This window comes from Ruditapes philippinarum, unplaced genomic scaffold (assembly GCF_026571515.1).
Source record: "Ruditapes philippinarum isolate M1 unplaced genomic scaffold, ASM2657151v2 ctg1105_1_1_1_1, whole genome shotgun sequence".
Taxonomy (NCBI): Eukaryota; Metazoa; Mollusca; class Bivalvia; order Venerida; family Veneridae; genus Ruditapes; species Ruditapes philippinarum.
The window spans coordinates 124,849-142,764 of record NW_026853236.1 but is presented as its reverse complement, the minus strand read 5'-3'; the positions used below and the strand labels follow the sequence as shown (position 1 = coordinate 142,764).

Here is a 17,916-nt window from a genome sequence, read left to right as displayed (position 1 = left end):
CTGCTTATCTACGTTTTCATATAACCTTGTTTATAAACACTGTGAAGTGCTCTTTGTTTGTTTTTCTTTCTTAGTATGTTCTGATGACATAGCATTTTATTATTATACTGTTATTAAAGTTATAGTAGAACGTACACCTTTTTGTTGTTGTTGTTGCTTTTTTTTATTTTTTGACGACTCTTCTAAGGGAAAATATTTGAGGAGAAGTGTCACGATTCCATTTAAACAGTTTCAAGCGCAAGAGTTTTGCATTCATAAAATATTAATGGATAATAAATAAATATATATATATATATATATATATATATATATATATATATATATATATATATATATATATATATATAATATATATATATATATATATAGGTTTGTGACAAATATTTGCATCTACAAAATACTTTCAAAAACACTGGATCCAAAGAAGGATACAAGAACGTAGAAAAAAAACAATAAATTTGGAGAAAATAAACGTTCATACAGTGCTAAAGTATAAATGCCCTAGTACTTTCGGCGTATTATGCCTTCATCAGGGGTGTATTACATGTATAATGTGCACACAATCGAGCACAAAATCTCAATACGTGTGTACTCTATAGTATCAAAAATTGAACTGAAACACAGTCGCTAGAAAGGTGATAAAATTACATCGATTATGAATAGACCGTTATTGAATGGTCATTGTGTAGTACTTTACAAAAGAGAATATGCCCTGCGGTCAATATGGCATAAACTCGGTTTAATGTAAAAAAGAAAAAAATATATAAACTAAAAAAAAAAAACTTCACATATAAGGGCGTTTTGTGTTTTTATTACTATAAGTATAATGTAAGAAAATGCAAGTTACAAACAGTATGATGTTATATGAAGTGGAAATTCACGATAAGGTGAAAGTAAAAACGAAGCTCTCAGGCAAGGGAAAATAGCCCTCCCCGACACCGCCTGATGACTAAAGTTAGGTTTTAAAGTTTGTCAAGAATGGGCGAGAATAGGTGTGTAAATTAGTCTCCTTTATTGATTCCTGATGGCTCTAGCGTATTCAGTCGGCGAATCCAGTATGTCTCGCGCGATTTCCGTGTTATATCTGACCACTTTGTGTTATGTTCAATACAACAGAGGGACACGTCTTTGAAACTGTGTCCCTCAAGGTGAAAATGTTCATCAACTGGGGATCTGTTAAATTTACGCGTTTTCCAGTCAGAGCGGTGTAAGTTCATTCGTTTATTTAGTGGAAGTTTGGTTTCACCGACATATTGTTTGTTACACACTGTGCAAGAAATAAGATAAATAACGATTGTGTGCACATTATACATGTAATACACCCCTGATGAAGGCATAATACGCCGAAAGTACTAGGGTATTTATACTTTAGCACTGTATGAACGTTTATTTTCTCCAAATATATATATATTATATATGATATAAACTATATACATTAAATGGAAAATGTTCCATTTACATAGCATTCCTTTAGAATTTCTTACACATTTTAACATTGACTAGCGTCATCTATGATAAAGTTCGCGCTAAAGGCTTTTTGGAGATTGTTCATCCAGAACGCGCTTGAATCTGTGAAAGCGTTCATCGATTTGCACGTTCTTTTCAAACTGGCCAGGTCATGGAGAGTTAATTTGCTGGCTACTTTGTATCTCCATCGGCATGTTATCTAGTCAGCTGGAATCGTCCTGACTGTCTGACTCCCAGTCTATATCTGAAATCTCAATAATTACATTTTCAGGAAAGTCACTTCCCCACTCTGTATCTGAAATCTCAATAATTTCATTTTCAGCCATGTTAGCAGGCTGATCTCCATTTTGAAAAAAATCACTTTCCATATCTAACTCGTCCATCTCGGACTCTGTCTCACAGTCGCAGGACCACTCTTGGGCGTTTTCTTCCTCGTAAGGAATTGAATTTTCAGTCATGTTAGCAGGCTGATCTCCATTTTGAAAAAACTCACTTTCCATATCTAACGCGTCCATCTCGGACTCTGTCTCACAGTCGCAGGACCACTCTTGGGCGTTTTCTTCCTCGTAAGGAATTGAATTTTCGGAGCCAGAGTCTCCTTGGTAGGTGGATATCCCCTCATCATCATCATCATCATCTTCACTTTCCTCAGAAGATGAAGAGGAGGAGTGGTTTAGGACTCTTCTTAAATGCCTCAATCCCGGCAATCTAGGGGTGGTGTCATCGTCGTCGTCGTCGTCACTCACTTCAACTACCACTGGTTCGTGGGCCCTTTGTCTTGCTGCCTCTTCGCACTTTCTGAGCAACAATCCGAAAGACTGCATCAATGCAGTCAATCCCTCTCTGTCTATCACTATCCCTTCACCTGTAGCAGTATTGGCTATAGTGCCAATGACACTGCCATTGACATTTCAATTCTGAAATGATAATAATAATAATAATAATTGATAAAGTAAAAGTAATAAAAACAACAACAACAACAAACACGAAATTAAGTCATAAGAAACATAAATTCTACAGCGACATAACTTAAAGTATAAATGAATTAAGATGGGGAAAAGAAACAGAGTAAATGCTCTACAGCGTCGATTAAAAATACAGATTTCTTTTTGAAATGCTGTACAAGACGGCATCTGTTAAATAAGCAAGTCTGAAAATATTAAGTTTTACATACCTTAATTTTGTGTTGTTGTTCAGTCTAACTATATCTCCATCCATTAAAGTGGTTGTTTGCTGCTCTGGTAATAATAAAATATGTTTAATTTAAACGCTTGGAGTAGCATTTGTATGTCTGTGCATTCGTTATAGACAAAGGCGAGCTTATTGTTGCTGTAAGCCGAGAACAAGCCCCGCTGTGTCAATGGAATCTGTTGTAATATATCCGACCTTACAACTATAGGATCTTAAAAGGACTTTTCCTCTTTTTACAGAGGCTGGTCTGTTGGCGTTGATGATGTTTATGTTCAAGCTCGTGTACAGACAGCAACAGACGGTGACCCGACAGAGACAAGTGCGCAGACTACCCAGAAGGCTTGAACATTTTCAGAATGCACCATTTCTTCGACGCTGTCAACGGACCCGGAGACCAGTTGTTCGCTTCCAGGTACAGTGGTAGAGACCACTGACGATATTTTCCACAAATGCCATGAACATAAACAGACATATTTAAAAAAAGTGCCATTATTTCTAGTAAATAAAACAAATTTTGTCTAGACTCACTTTCAGATGAACGATAAAAAAAGCAAATGATTTTTGTTTAATTTTTCTCAATCTCTCTGTTAGGTTTTTCTGTTTGTTTGATTATTACATTTTATCAGAGGCTGTTTCCTGCGTTATTTTGCTAAGCATGTACATTTGTATATATTCGTATTAGTTTTGCTGTTGATTTTGTAATTTTTATGCTTTAAATATATAGCCTTTCGTACATTCTTTAAGTGAGCGCCCGTTTAATAAGTTTGTTGTATATAAACTTTATCTTTTGTTTTGTTCTATACCGTGCACATTAATATGGAAGACTTTTGGCTTAAACCATGGCTATTAGTTCTTTTTGGTGTATTTTGTCTCTTTCAAAATAATCAAGATAACATAAAACAATTTTTTGCTTATCTTGAATCTTTTTTTAGAAAAACATACATTATGAACACATCAGAAATACTATGTATTGTATTGTTTCTTTGGCTATCGAAGTGCTTCTTTATACCTTGTTTGTATGTAAACAAACTGAAACTGAAACTGTTTTATTTGCTTAAACGCCTATTTCTACATATAATACATATTCAATGGCGTTGTACAATATCACATCAGAACATTAAAAGTAATAAATAAATGTAGTTTAAGAATAATAAAACAATAAATTCTGAATCTAAAATCTAAAACATGGTATCACAAATAAAAGAAAGTAATATTATTTAAAATAATTAAAAATATGGCTATATTATTAAAGGACATGGTAAAAGACATGCAAATTACTTGGATAATAAATACATTGTAAAATCAGATATTCATCACAGAGTTAATGCGCAGAAAAATATTGTCTCTTAGTTTCTACACTTTACTGACTTTGACTAAAAAGATTAAAATAGTCTCTGAAGAAGTGAGTCTTCAAGTGTTTCTTGAAACTATCAACTGATGAGCATTGTCTGATATTTAATGGAAGATCATTCCAGAGTTTCGGGCCGATTGTACTGAAACTTCTGTCACTGAAAGTTTTACACTTATTAAAAGGCACTTTATAACTGTCAACTGAAAATGATGATGATCTCAGAGAACGTTTTTGAACTTTAGGTGTAAGCAGGTCGGTCAAATAAGTTGGTGCATTTCCAACGTGACAGTTGTACATATATACAAGAATCTTGAATTGTATTCTGGCCTTGATGGGCAGCCAGTGTAGATCGTATAGCGCCTGCTTAGAACTGTCACTTTTCCTACGATTCAATACTAGTTTGGCACACATGTTTTGAATTCGCTGTAGTTTTGCAATATCACAGTTTGAAATATCATACAGAATCACGTTGCAGTAGTCTAAGTGAGAAATAACAAGTGAGAGTACAAGAGTTTCTGTTGAGCTTTTCGCAAGAAGAGAATACACCTAAATATTAATGAACACCATGAAATTTGCCTCCTATTTGACACAGTTGCTTTTGTAACGACAATAACCACAAAAAAAATGATAACAAATGTAATCAAGGTGATAATGACAACAATTGTAACCAACAATTTTATGTATATTTTTCTAATCTATGGGGGCGGACAGTGTGGGTTGTTTTTTTTTTTTTGGGGGGGGGGGGTGCCATCGTTGTTATAACTGTCCTCATCATCATCGAAATTACAAGTAGAATTATAAGTATACTTAAATATCCCAGGATTTGTATATGAATATATAGAAGAACGCATGTTTTAGATCATTTTTTTAATAAACAAGAAAAGGTATATTAAATATATACATGCAAAAGGTTAAGTACAATTTCAATTAATAATTAAATAACAAAAGTTTCGTTCACATAACACTCATTTAAAAGTTTATATACACATTTAGACATCATAACATTGTCGGTTTCATACGAAACATTAAAGTCTTGGCAAATATTTCGTCTCCAAAAGACGCCCATCTCCGTAACATCATTTATTTTTGTGCATGTTCTTTTGAAACGAGCCAAGCTCTGCATGTCTAAATTATATCCTATCTCCTGCAGCAAATTGCTTGGCAGGTGCAGCAGTCAGATGACCGAACTGACTGGCCCGTTCGCATTCAATATGCACCCCTCCTCCGTTTCCTCCTCCATGTCTACACTGGTGGACCAATCACTATCATAGTCCGTCTCCCATAGCTCAACGACACTCGACACTTTTTCCTCCTCATCCTCCTCCTCGAATTCTGATTGTATTTCGTCGTCGTCGTCGTCATTTGTCAGGTCGATCACCTCCATACTCTCATCATTTAAAATCATCTGGATCTCACAGTCGTCCTCGTACTGGATCGAATCTTCCGATCAAGACTGGTATTTCGTTTGGCTAAAGAATATCCCCTCGTCAGATTCATCGTTATCATTGTCGCTGTTATACGATGGAGTATATTCGAGAATTCTCCTCAAAGAATGACCTAGCCCAAGCCTTCTTGGGGTGGTGGCCTCGTCGTCCGAGTCGGTGATTATCTCAACAGGGGGACTGTGGCTCGTCGCGACAATCTCTTCGAATTTGGTTATGACCAGGTCGAAAGACTTAAAAAACGCCATCAGTCCGGGTCTTCTCAGAACGATCTCCGAAAGACTTAAAAAACGCCATCAGTCCGGGTCTTCTCAGAACGATCTCCGAACCTGTCTCTGTGTTTTTGATCGTTCCTACGATGCTGCCTTCAACATTGTCAATTCTGCAATTACAATGAATATAGCCTTCATTAAAATTTAGTGATACGAAAAGTATTATTAAAATTTGATTAGTACAAAACATTTGTGAAAAATGATGACTGTGATAAAAATCTAAAAAGCTAATACGATAAACAGCATTAAGTGAAACAAACAATATGATATAAAACAAATACGTTGCTAGCAAAGATGATATTGATGGCAATAATGTTGACTATTGTGTCATCAAGATGAAATGTCGTCGTTATTACATTTTACTTAAGTGACCTCGCAGAAAAAAATAAATGAATAAAAACAAACCAAAATAAAATAGATAATACACACACAAAAAAAAAAAAAAAAAAAAAAAAAGATCGTAAAATAAGTTAGTCATTTATGCGTTGAAAAGAAAAAAATATATATGAGCAGTGTCACGACAAAACCAACGTAATGGGTTTGCGACCAGCATGCTGTTCGCTATCAGTTTCTCTATTTGCTATTGGGTTTGTAAGCGAACAGTATGGATCCTGATCAGACTGCGCGAATGCGCAGGCTGGTCTGGATCCATGCTAGTCGCAAACGCACTATGTTGGTTTTCTCGTGACGCGGCTCATATCATTATATATATATAAACTGGTTATATATATATGGATATAGCGCTGAAAATATCTCTTTAAAGCTACATACCTGCAGATGAACCAAATGATTAAATATTAATGAATCTTGTGAAAAAATGTACGATGATTTAAAGAGAAGTTGATACATTTACAACAGAGAAATAAAACGTCATTAATATGTAAATTGCTTTGCATGTTCATATAACAATGTCTTTTGTTTTTAGTTTTCATTAACATCTACGAATCTGGTCGTTTATACATTCGACTTACTTGACATGGCAATTAATAAATAAATAAATATAAAAAAATAAAAAGATCGTAAAATAAGTTAGTCATTTATGCGTTTCAAAGAAGAAAATGATATATATATATGGATATAGCGCTGAAATTACCTCTTTAAAGCAACATGCCTGCAGATGAACCAAATGATTTAAAGAAAATAAAAAAAAAAAATGTACAGCGACTTAACGAGAAGTACACCTAATGTATCATGTACAATTATACTATTTTTATAATTATATGCATGCATTTGCGTGACGAACGGAGTTAAGGCTATTTATTCCTATATTAATAATTTCTTTTGCCATTAACGTCATTAATGTTTAAATACTTTGTATGTTCTTATAACAACGTCTTACTTTTAAAAAATGTAGTTCTTTGTTTGTTTTTAAAATTCCATATACATTTACATGAATATGAAGGCATGCTGCTTTAAAAGCTAGAGGAATAACACTTGTTGAATTAAAAATGTATGTGCAAAACACAAAACAAACCTCAGTGTGGTTTTTCCATCCAGTCTTACGATGTCTGCATCCATGATGAAATTTGCTGCATCCCTGTTGAAATTTGTTGTTTGTTTTTTTTAAAGTAAAAATATATCCTTTGGCGACAACTTGCGTTTTGAAAATGTGAAATTCAACCCCCGGTACAGTGACTGTACTAAAAGGACAAACTCAAAAACCACGTGCTCACTCTCTAAAAACTTACCTAACCAATCACTTTCTAGTTTTTACCGTAATCGGAATAAGTGATTTTACTCAATCATCTATATTGCTCAGTTTGTAGTGAAAGGTGGGTGAAAGGTGCGAGCATTACTTGTTTTCAATGAGGATTAATTACGACAACGATGAAAGACATGGCTTCCTTAGGTCACTCATTTTATCAGTAGAAGAAGTGAGATTAACAACAAACAAAGGTAAGGCAAGCCACTCTAAACTCTGTTGAGAGTATATCTCCTTTGCTTGGCTTGGGCGTCCGCCGTTGTCACTTATCGCTTTTCAATACATGTTTGCTTGGACGGTCATTATTTTTCTTCTTAGGGCATTCAACAATATTACCAAAACATGTTTGCTTGGACGGTCATTATTGCCTCTTACGGCTTTTAACAATACTACCTCATATCCCCCTCCCCGGTACTTCAACCATATTATGAAAAAAAATATAACTTATGTTTTTTGTCTTTGGAAAAAATGACTTTGTGAAAAAAAAACTATTACTTGTGTTTTTTGTCTTTAAAAAAATATGTCTTTATGAAGAAAAAAACTATTACTTGTGTTTTTTTGTCTTTGCAAAAATATGTCTTTAATTTCTGAACTACACGCTCATATAAATAAAATGCTATTACATTCACGTTCCATTAAAAACATAGTTATGAAAATCACATAATGTAAGAAGGAAAATGTTATTATCTTGGTGCGTTTGAAAATGTTAGTCATTAATAAACATATTTATGAAAATTTGAAAATGTATTAAAAAGTAAATTATTTCAAAATAAAAAGAATATAGCTTTCAAACTGCACACGGTACTTACATACCATAATAAATACCCATAAAAAAGTCAGAATATGAAAAAATTGTCCTTACTGCGTTTCTAGAAAGAAAGTGAAAAATACTGTAAATAATCCCCATAACGCGTATATTTACTTAACTCTAAGTGATTCAATGTTTGCATTGTAATCATAATAATTATGTTTACTCTTTGATATGTTTACTCTTTGTTGAAAAGAATAGTTAATACATAAGATGTCATACTTTAACAATTGACATGAAATCTGCTTCTCACTTATATATAATACTGATGTTTAATCTCTTGTTTTCATATTAAATATTATTTAAGGAATACTGCAATTGTGTTGTTATAGCAGCTTAGAGAGCGTGTAAAACTCAACAAAGTTTAGTTCAGGCCCATATCTGTTGCAATTACAACAGCAACAACAACAACAACAATCTGTGGAATAGTAGCTATTATGCGATTTTTATCTTATTATCACAAATGAAAAGAAGAACAAATGAGATAAAATTACTAATTTATTTACAAATAAATGACTAAGGCAATACTACGGCAATGACATATTGAAAAGCATAGCAAAAAAAAAAGTCAAAATGAACAACAGAAAAAAATGTTGTTAAAAATCGTCAATAAGGAAGCCATTTTCTACTTTTCTTTTTCACTGACAAGTCTGTTCTTTTGCTAGTTGTCTTTGGCATTAAGTGAGCGGGCACATTTATTTGGTCCATAGCGATCTGAAAGTAATTAAAAGCCCCAGGCCGGTGATGAGTCCTCTCATTCGCCAGAGAAGAGAATATATAATCTATGATGCTGGAATCCATTTTTCGTCAATTAATGAGAAAACTGCCCCACCCTTCTTGCACGTGAAACACACCCTTTCCGTACTTAAGTAGAAATAGTAACAAAGATAAAGCTTCTTTTCTCAAAAGTTTAGGAAAAGAGTGAGTTATAATTCCTGTGAGTCGTTTAGTAATTGACCGCTCGCCCTCTTCTGAAACGCTCTTTGAAAATTGTCCGCCATTTTGTTTTGTACCGGAAGTGGGGCTGGCTTTAAATAAGCTATTCATTTGATTTCCATGCTGTTTCTCCGACACCGTCGGCGAAACAGTCGAGAAAGCTTCTATTTCCTGGCGACTTGTCGCCGACGGCCGACTGGATGGCTGGGGGTCTTTTATTGTCTGTTGTTGATGTTGATGCTGATGCTGTTGTTGTTGTTGTTTCTGAATCAACTGCTGATATCGACACGCTGGAATAAGTTTCAGTTTGCGAAAGCCCTTCTCCCCTCTCGTCTGCATTTCTGTCGTATGTTGCTAGTTTCTGTGGTGATTGATAGTCGTCGCTAGCAGATTAATCACTCTCAGAATCATTATCCAATTGTTTCAGAAATACGGACACAAGAGTTCTTATGCCAGTAGCGTCTTTGTACATCAATTCTCGTTTTTTTATTGTTATCCACTGACTTAACGGCCAGTTTTCTGAAAGTGTTTTTATGTCTATTCAGTTCACAAAAGTCCTGGTCCGTGATTTCTATAATACATGTACCGTGTAACAGATTCAGGCAGATTTCCGATATAACGTTAATCTGTTCCCTTGAAAGATAGCGAAAAGCTGCTTCCTTCGACTGGGAACCGCAACGACCAAATAGCGCAAAAAGTCAATATGGCGAGCTATTTTGTCCATCACAATGATTTAAGTTATATTTATTATTATTTATCCGTACGTTCAGTGATTATTCCAGTTCGTAAACAACCGGTAACTGTCCAGGTAAAATGTTTGACCTGAGTTTATAATCAGAATGCGTTGTATGTGGACTCAGATCAATGATCAAGGGGCTGTATTGATCCGTTGCCATGACGTCGTCATAGACGGCAAGGAAATGTTTTGATTTCTTTTGTTTGTTTGTTTGTTGGTTTCAGTTTACGCCTTTTTCAACAGTATTTCAGTCATATAGGCGGGTAATGAGGATAATTATTAACGAAAGAAACTCATTTAACAAAGTCAATTTAACATTTGATTTTCATAAACACAAAAAAAGTAACGAGAAAACATACAACTTGCCAAAACAGCAAATTCCTTTAACTTACCTATCACATCGTTATAGTTTTTCTATAGACAGCATTGTCTGGGCTGTTTTAGAAACGCTTCCCTGCCAGTTGTTGTTTTTCATTCTTGTCTCTCTGTAGTCCTTACATCTGTATTTCAGCACGAATAAGTCCAGGACGGCACGGTCGTGATCCGTGATTGTCTGTGATCTGTACCATTGTTCGATTATTTTCTCGTCGTCCAATGATTCAGTCACGTCCCAGAAATAATGCTCGAGCTTGCGTCCAGCATCATGCACGAGTAGTTTAACTGAGACAGGTATTCGTGTTTGCAGCCGTCACAAAGTAAGCGCGCGACCATTTCCAGTTTGTTCACCACTGCCTTAGCGTAAAACGTTTGTAATGAAAACTCCAACATGCACATTAATCTGTAATGGGCGACATTTGAGCCGTTCTTCTCTGCCACGTTTTCTCCCATGATTTAATAATAATGATTATGATAGAAGAAGAAAATAATTTTAATATTAATAGTTATAATGATAATCACAAAATATGATGATAATAATAATAATAATAATCAATCCTGCACGAATTTCTATGTTTAAAGTAATAAAAAAGCTTAAATTGAGATTAATCAATAATGTTTATTGAGAAAACATTTCAATACACACATACTGCCTATAATCACTCATTCATGCATCACTCTCCCCATTGGTTGCCAGGTAAACTATCCGCCATCTTTGTTTTTTACTACGGAACTAGCCGCCATCTTTATTTTTAATTATGCAAATATCCGCCATCTTTATTTTTAATTAAACATCTTTAAAAAGGACACTTTGCCTTTCAAGTGCCATTGAAAACCACTTCAAAAGGATATTCTACCTTTCAAGTACATTGGCAGACTACTTCAAAAGGATATTCTACCTCTCAAGTACACTCGAAGACCACTTCAAAAGATTAACAATACGTCATAATCCCTAAACCGAAACTGCCCTTGCCCCCGACTCCCTCTCGCTATCCGAATGACAGTATTACTAACCTCCATGCCAAAAATAAAAACTGAGGGTCTAAGGAATCTTAAGTTATTGGGCAGACAAGCCTTTTGAAGTCAAGGCCTCTGTGACCTTGACCTTTGACCCGGTGACCTCAAAATCAAAAGGGGTCATCTACTCATCATGACTAACCTCCATGCCAAATATGAAGAATGTGGATCAAGGGATTCTTAAGTCATTGGGCGGTCAAGCTTTTTGAAGTCAAGGCCCCTGTGACCGTGGCGTTTGACATGGTGATCTCAAAATCAATAGGGATCATCTACTCATCATGACTATCCTCCATGCCAAATATGAAGACTGTGGATCAAAGGAATCTTAAGTTATTTGGCGGAGTCAATGCTCCTGTGACCTTGACCTTTGACCTGGTGACTTCAACATCAACAGGGGTCATCTACTCATCATGACTTACCTACATGTTAAATATGAAGACTGTGGGTCAAAGGAATCTTAAGTTATTGGGTGGACAAGAAAAAAACCGACGGACGGCCGGACAGCCGGATAGACAAGCTGATTCCAGTATACCCCCCCCCCCCTTATAAATTTGTTGTGCGGGGGTATAAAAAGGACAAATTATTCGACATCGGATATATTATAATGGATTCAAATAATTAAACAAATTATTGGCAGTGAGGACATTAAAAATTTATAATTTCGGTTGTTTCTTTTAAAAACAACATATTTTAAGCATATTTTTCTGCTTGGAGTTTAACTGGCAATTACAGTGAATTAAAATATGTTGGATTTTTTCATATTCTTTCCAACATCTGCTATTCACAATATATGATTGATATCAGATTCAAGTTGAACTGATAAAAGGTAATGACGTTGCTGCAACGGTAAGAATTCGTCTGCGCGATACGAAAATAAGATTTATTGATTTCACTTTGCCGGCACATATACAAGTTAGACAAACAATGCATATTTACAACTTTGTTTTCCAATTCGAAGAAGCTGGAGTTTTAGTGCGAAAAGCAGCTCGAGGGTATATTTTAAAATGTATTCAGCAAAAGATCATTGCAATTCCGTCAATTCAGCCCTATTCCATCATCAAATGTTCTGCAGGATCTTGTTTGCATTAAAAGGGGAATTCAAGCATACGAACCAATGGACATAGTCGAAACGGACACGTATCTTAAAAATTTGAATTGTCATGTACTCAGTATGTTATAAAATTTCATGTTGGTCGCTGACATCATTAACCTAACGCAAACTTCAAAAACAATGTATGATAGAATAAAAAATGTTGCATTTTGGAAAATCAAGAAATTTGAAAGATTCCGGTAGTTGCTGAATACTATCGAATAATAATCCGAATAGGGAATGCAAGATAACGAAATATTCATACTCATGTGTTTATACAGTATGGTCGGGAAAATAATTACGAAACATTTTGTAAAGAATCGTCTGTATAAAGTTGTTTTGTTGTTGTTTATGATGTTTTTTATTTTTACTTTCGGCTTGATATGATACTATAATGTCTTATTCGTTGCAAAAAACGTTTTTACCATATTTTTAAATCAATTTTAAATAAATCATGTGTTATCATCAAATTATTTTCTAAGTTTTCAACGAAGAATATCAAAGAAGCAGGCCCCTTCTTTGTTACGGTATCATGTGGATGCATGCTTATTTTCGTCACTATAGAATTCCAAGTGTACTAGCATTAGTGGGGAAAATCTTAAGGATGCACATCACCCTAAATCCATTTTGTCTGATGCGCATCTTGTTTTTGATTAAGAAGTTGTTTTTGATTTAGAAGTTGACATTGTTTTCTTAGATATTGAAAGCAATGATTTTTAGACCAAGCAATTCATCCAAAAGAGCTGGTCCAGCAGTTACTTGAATTTACAAAATTACTCTTTTCACAGGGCTGTGAGAAAGTTGTTATTTCAGAAATACACCATAAGCAGACTCCTGGAATCTATAACGCCAATGTAGACCGCACTAGTTCATTACTTTGTTCAGATTGCAGGCAAACACCAAGTCTGCCCTGTCCTGTTTTTGTTTGGGGTCCGCCTGGGCTCCTTGCTACCGGTTCTTGTGGCTGGGTCATATGACGGTTGCGTTCATTGAACGCCGCCTTTCCTTGTTGATCTTGTTTATCATATTTTACTTTAGGACACATTCAAGAAACAATTTTAACAGGCGTTATCTTTCAGATTATATTGCACACGATGGGGTAAATGTTGATGGCAATAGAGGAATGCTTAGGTATAAAATAGTTCAGTCATAGGTGCTCTGTTGTATGCTGACACTTGCATTAGAACTTTTTAGTTCTCTGTCTACCTCAGAACATTAAATGTTGTCTGTTCATTTAACATTTTACTTTATTTTGAAGATCATAGTTGGTGTTTTTGTGAGGCTAGTTAGCGAAACAATATACTTTACATTGCTATATTTAGACGTTTGACAGAGCTGTTTATTCTTTGTCATTTGGAGTATATAATATATGATATATGTCAGGCCACTTTTACTGTTTAAAATTTCATTTTTTTCATATTTGAACATTATGACATAGTTAATAATGATATGGAAATATTCCCTCACATATAATTTTTGAACACATGTGAATTCGTTCATTCTGGTAAATACTACAATAATAAATGACTTACCATTATATGCTATCACTGTTATTTAGAATGCCTAACCGTAAACCCTCCACTGCAACCCCCTTTTAGCGTAAAGCAGATCCCCACATCAATCAAATTAACCACAGAAAAAGGAAAGTCGGGTGGCAGAATTACTCGCAACAGCGGTCACAAAGAATGACCCACTGATGAATGAGTTGAAAGAAACTATCAATGAAAAGCCATCAAAGGATCAAGTGAACAAAGATGAAAACAAACCATGATCTTGTCTCACCATCCTCAAATTCTGAGGATGATGAAGTCCCTATTTTAACTTGCCGCGATCCAAATTGTGCCACTGACTGTTGAGTCTGATGATAGCTCTCATGACATTCCTGTTAACAAAATGGAGCATATTGATTTGGAGACTTTCTCAACCATCCACCCACCAGTTAGCCAACAAATTATAGAAAATTTGGACATGCAATTTGTAAATTTGGCTTCCCTCTATTTTAATAAAGACACGCCCAAGACAAAAACTATCTCTAAAAATAATTTAGGCACAGTTACATTTATTCATAAAGCAACTCCGTAACAAATCTCAACCATAATGGTATGGTGCCGAGCATTTCAAATTTATGCCGAAATCTTTTGTATGAAATATCCATTAGAATCACCCAAATATACCGATACACATCCATTGTACAGTACCTTGCTTATCATACCAACCATTGGCAGCTCTATGACAAAATATTTCGTCAATGCCGGGCAATGGAGTCCATCCCATGGGGTAAGATTCATATTGAAATTTTCCTCTTCTGTAGTATTACTCATTCTAAACAGAATTTTCGTCCCCAATATGGTCAAAGAACATCAGGGTCTAATTCCAGAGTCCCCGCCAGTACTCTTTTTTTCGTAGTGGATACTGCTGAGACTTCTAACGGTTCAACTCCTGTGCAAAATCAACATTCAGTGTCTTGCTCAAATGTGCCAACTGCGAAGATAAGTCACATGGAGCAGAAAGATGCCACAGACCTGTTGTCCAGTGCCAGCAACTGGACACATCTAAAATGTCCAAGAACTCATCAGACAAGAAATTCTTAATTTCTACTACATCGCCCGTTTTGCCAGAGCGCTTAATCTGGTATCTTCTGGGTTACAACGAAACATTGAAAGATAACGTTATCAAAATTTCTTTACAGGTTTCCCAAACGGTTGTATGGGCTCTTTACTTACTAGAATTTCCTCAAATCATGCTTCCGTTTCTAACCATATTGACTTTTAACAACTTATTTATCTGGTATATTGTTTTAAAGAGTATGAAATGGTATGTGTTATTTTGTCAATGATATCACAATGAATGATATTCAGGCAGATGCTGTCAATTCAATTAAATTCAAAACTATATTGTCAGAGTCACAGTTTACAATATGTAAAAAATGTGAAAATTCTGGTAACAAAGTGATCCTTCGGAGCATTAATCACAACAAAATAACATAAAAATTGCAGACTCGGTTTGATTGGGTCTGTACATGAGGGATAATGAATAAGTGCAACATCCCTCACGCCCCCTAACACCGACTTGAGCGATACTCAATTCTCAACACTTTATAGTGCTGGCATCAATGATCCCGAAGGTCCAGAAAATATAACAACATATACAATCATCAAGTTAGAAGCATTAGTACACGTAACACAAATATACTAGAACTGTGTTAGTGTGCCGTAAAACCATTCCACCTGGCTATGTATTTTATTATAAGTGAAGTATTTCATTACATCATGACAGGCCAAAATCAACTACGTCGGACGAAAAATAAGTAATAAAATCAAACACGTTGTATATGTTATTTTGGATGCAAATCTAAAACAAATGGATACGGATTTTATTGTTTATTAATAATAATTTATTTTGATAAATTGTGTTTCAAAACATATACTGTATTATTCACAAAGTAGAGTGAAATAAGAATCCCTAAAGAAAGCCCAACATGGCAACATTGAAAATGTTGCAGGCTCGGTTTGATTGAGCCTGTTCATGGACGGTACTGGTCAGGTGCAAACAACCACCCACGCCCGCTATCACCGTCTTAAGCAGAATTCAACATTTAACATGAACTGATAAAATTAGAATTTTGAAACATCCGCAGGTGTGTTCACAAGTCAGTTGATAAGGTTTTGCAAAAATGAAATATATGTTAATGTATATGCAATGATTTATAAAATGTATATCAAGTTGCTATACTAAATTTTTACATAATGGTATGATGCATTCCCATATCTCACTGCCTTTTACTTAATCTCATAACATAACATCACATAATCTTTATTTCTCTCAATACATGTATACATGCAAATATGAGGAATTTAGAATAAATTATATAAACATACGAGGCTCACAAAAGGTGACAAACAAAATATGCTATTCAATAATTACAAATGAAGAACTTATGTTATATATATAAATAACATAAATATTTTCTGTAAAAAGTTAAGTTTTTAGTTTTTATTTGTTAAACATTTAACAAATTTATTCAATTTGACAAATTTAGATTTGTTTTAGGTACCCATTATAATTTCTAGTTTAAAAATGTTTGGTCGTTGATGTATATCTTTTTCAAAAATCGTTTTCTTTCTTCTTTAAATTGACAACATTCAAGTAAATAATGAAATTCCTCGCCAATTTTATTTTGACAATTAGCACAAAATCTTTGTATAAAGTTCTGGACCAGTTACCCGTTTCTATTGGAAATCGATAAATTCTTGTTCGGAATTTAATAAAAAGTACAGTAACGAACTGTCTAAATTAGCCAAGTACTTTGTTTGTTTGTTTGTTTGTTTCATTTTACGCCTTTTCCCAACAGTATTTCAGTCATATAGGCGGGTAGTTTCCTAACCATCGTTCCTGGAGAGTTACACCAGTACTAGACTACCTTCCTCCGCGCTAAACTACCAAAGCATCTCCCTGGGATCGAACCCACGCCAGAGAGGTAACTGGATTAGAAGTCATCGACTCTAACCCCTCGACCACAGAGGCGGTTTTAGCCAAGTACGATTGAAATCCAAAAGTTCTTTTAATTACTCTATTAAACTAACTGTAACTCGAATTTTCAATTTAAAATACCACTCATTTAAAAAGATCTTTTAACTTTTGTTGAACAGAAAGTTTTAGCCACTCGAGTTTGCAAATTATGATGTCGAACCACATTTGCGATAGACCACATTTGATTAAAATAGTTTTGACATTAAAAAACCATGGATATTTCTTTTTAAGCAAATTATCACTTCAAACAGCTGTTGAGCGAAGTAAGTTATTATAGACAAGGATTGACAATTTATTATTAACATTTACACCGTCGTTATCACATAATTTTGACCAGACTGATATTATCCTTTCTTCGATGTAAATAGCTAGAAGCATACAACCGTTTCTTCATAAACCAAATAATTTGCTGTTGACTTCTCTACTTAACCGTAGTTGTACTCTCTCAATAATGTCCAGATTGCCGTAAAATGGGCTTAATTGTTTTTTTAAATAATAATAATTGTCAATCTATTTGAGGATTGAGACGATTAGATCTTTTTTTAAAATTGAACTATACTGGGCTCTTGTAGCTTGGTTTGCGATATGTTTTTTTACAGAAAAAAAATCTGTTTTACTTAGATAAATTCCAAGACATTTTTACTCATTAACTACCTCGATAAATTGAACTATACATGGCTCTTGTAGCTTGGTTTGCGATATGTTTTTTACAGAAAATAATCTGTTTTACTTAGATAAATTCCAAGACATTTTTACTCATTAACTACCTCGATAGGTTCGGTTTTGTTTGTTTGTTTGTTTTGGGTTTTACGTCACATTGACACAGTATAGGTGATATCGCGACGTTCCAGCTTTAATGGTGGAGGAAGACCTGTCACATTGAAGGTTCAATGATAACCGCCGTATGAACACATCTGCGGATGTTTCTAAATTCAAAATTTTACTATTTCACGTTTAAATGTTGAATTCTGCTTAAGCCGGTGCTAGGGGGCGTGGACG

The 17,916-nt window shown here is 34.7% G+C and overlaps 1 protein-coding gene across 1 annotated transcript; it reads right to left on the bottom strand.

Annotated features, from left to right (window-relative positions):
• Nucleotides 1-1,670: 1,670 nt before the first annotated feature.
• On the bottom strand, nucleotides 1,671-5,393 carry LOC132736201 (FK506-binding protein 5-like). The gene is made up of 3 exons (XM_060723298.1): nucleotides 5,198-5,393; nucleotides 2,642-2,705; nucleotides 1,671-2,364 (listed from the first exon to the last, which is right to left on the bottom strand). The coding sequence occupies exons 1-3, from the start codon at nucleotides 5,391-5,393 to the stop codon at nucleotides 1,671-1,673; spliced, it is 954 nt and encodes a 317-aa protein (XP_060579281.1).
• Nucleotides 5,394-17,916: the final 12,523 nt, after the last annotated feature.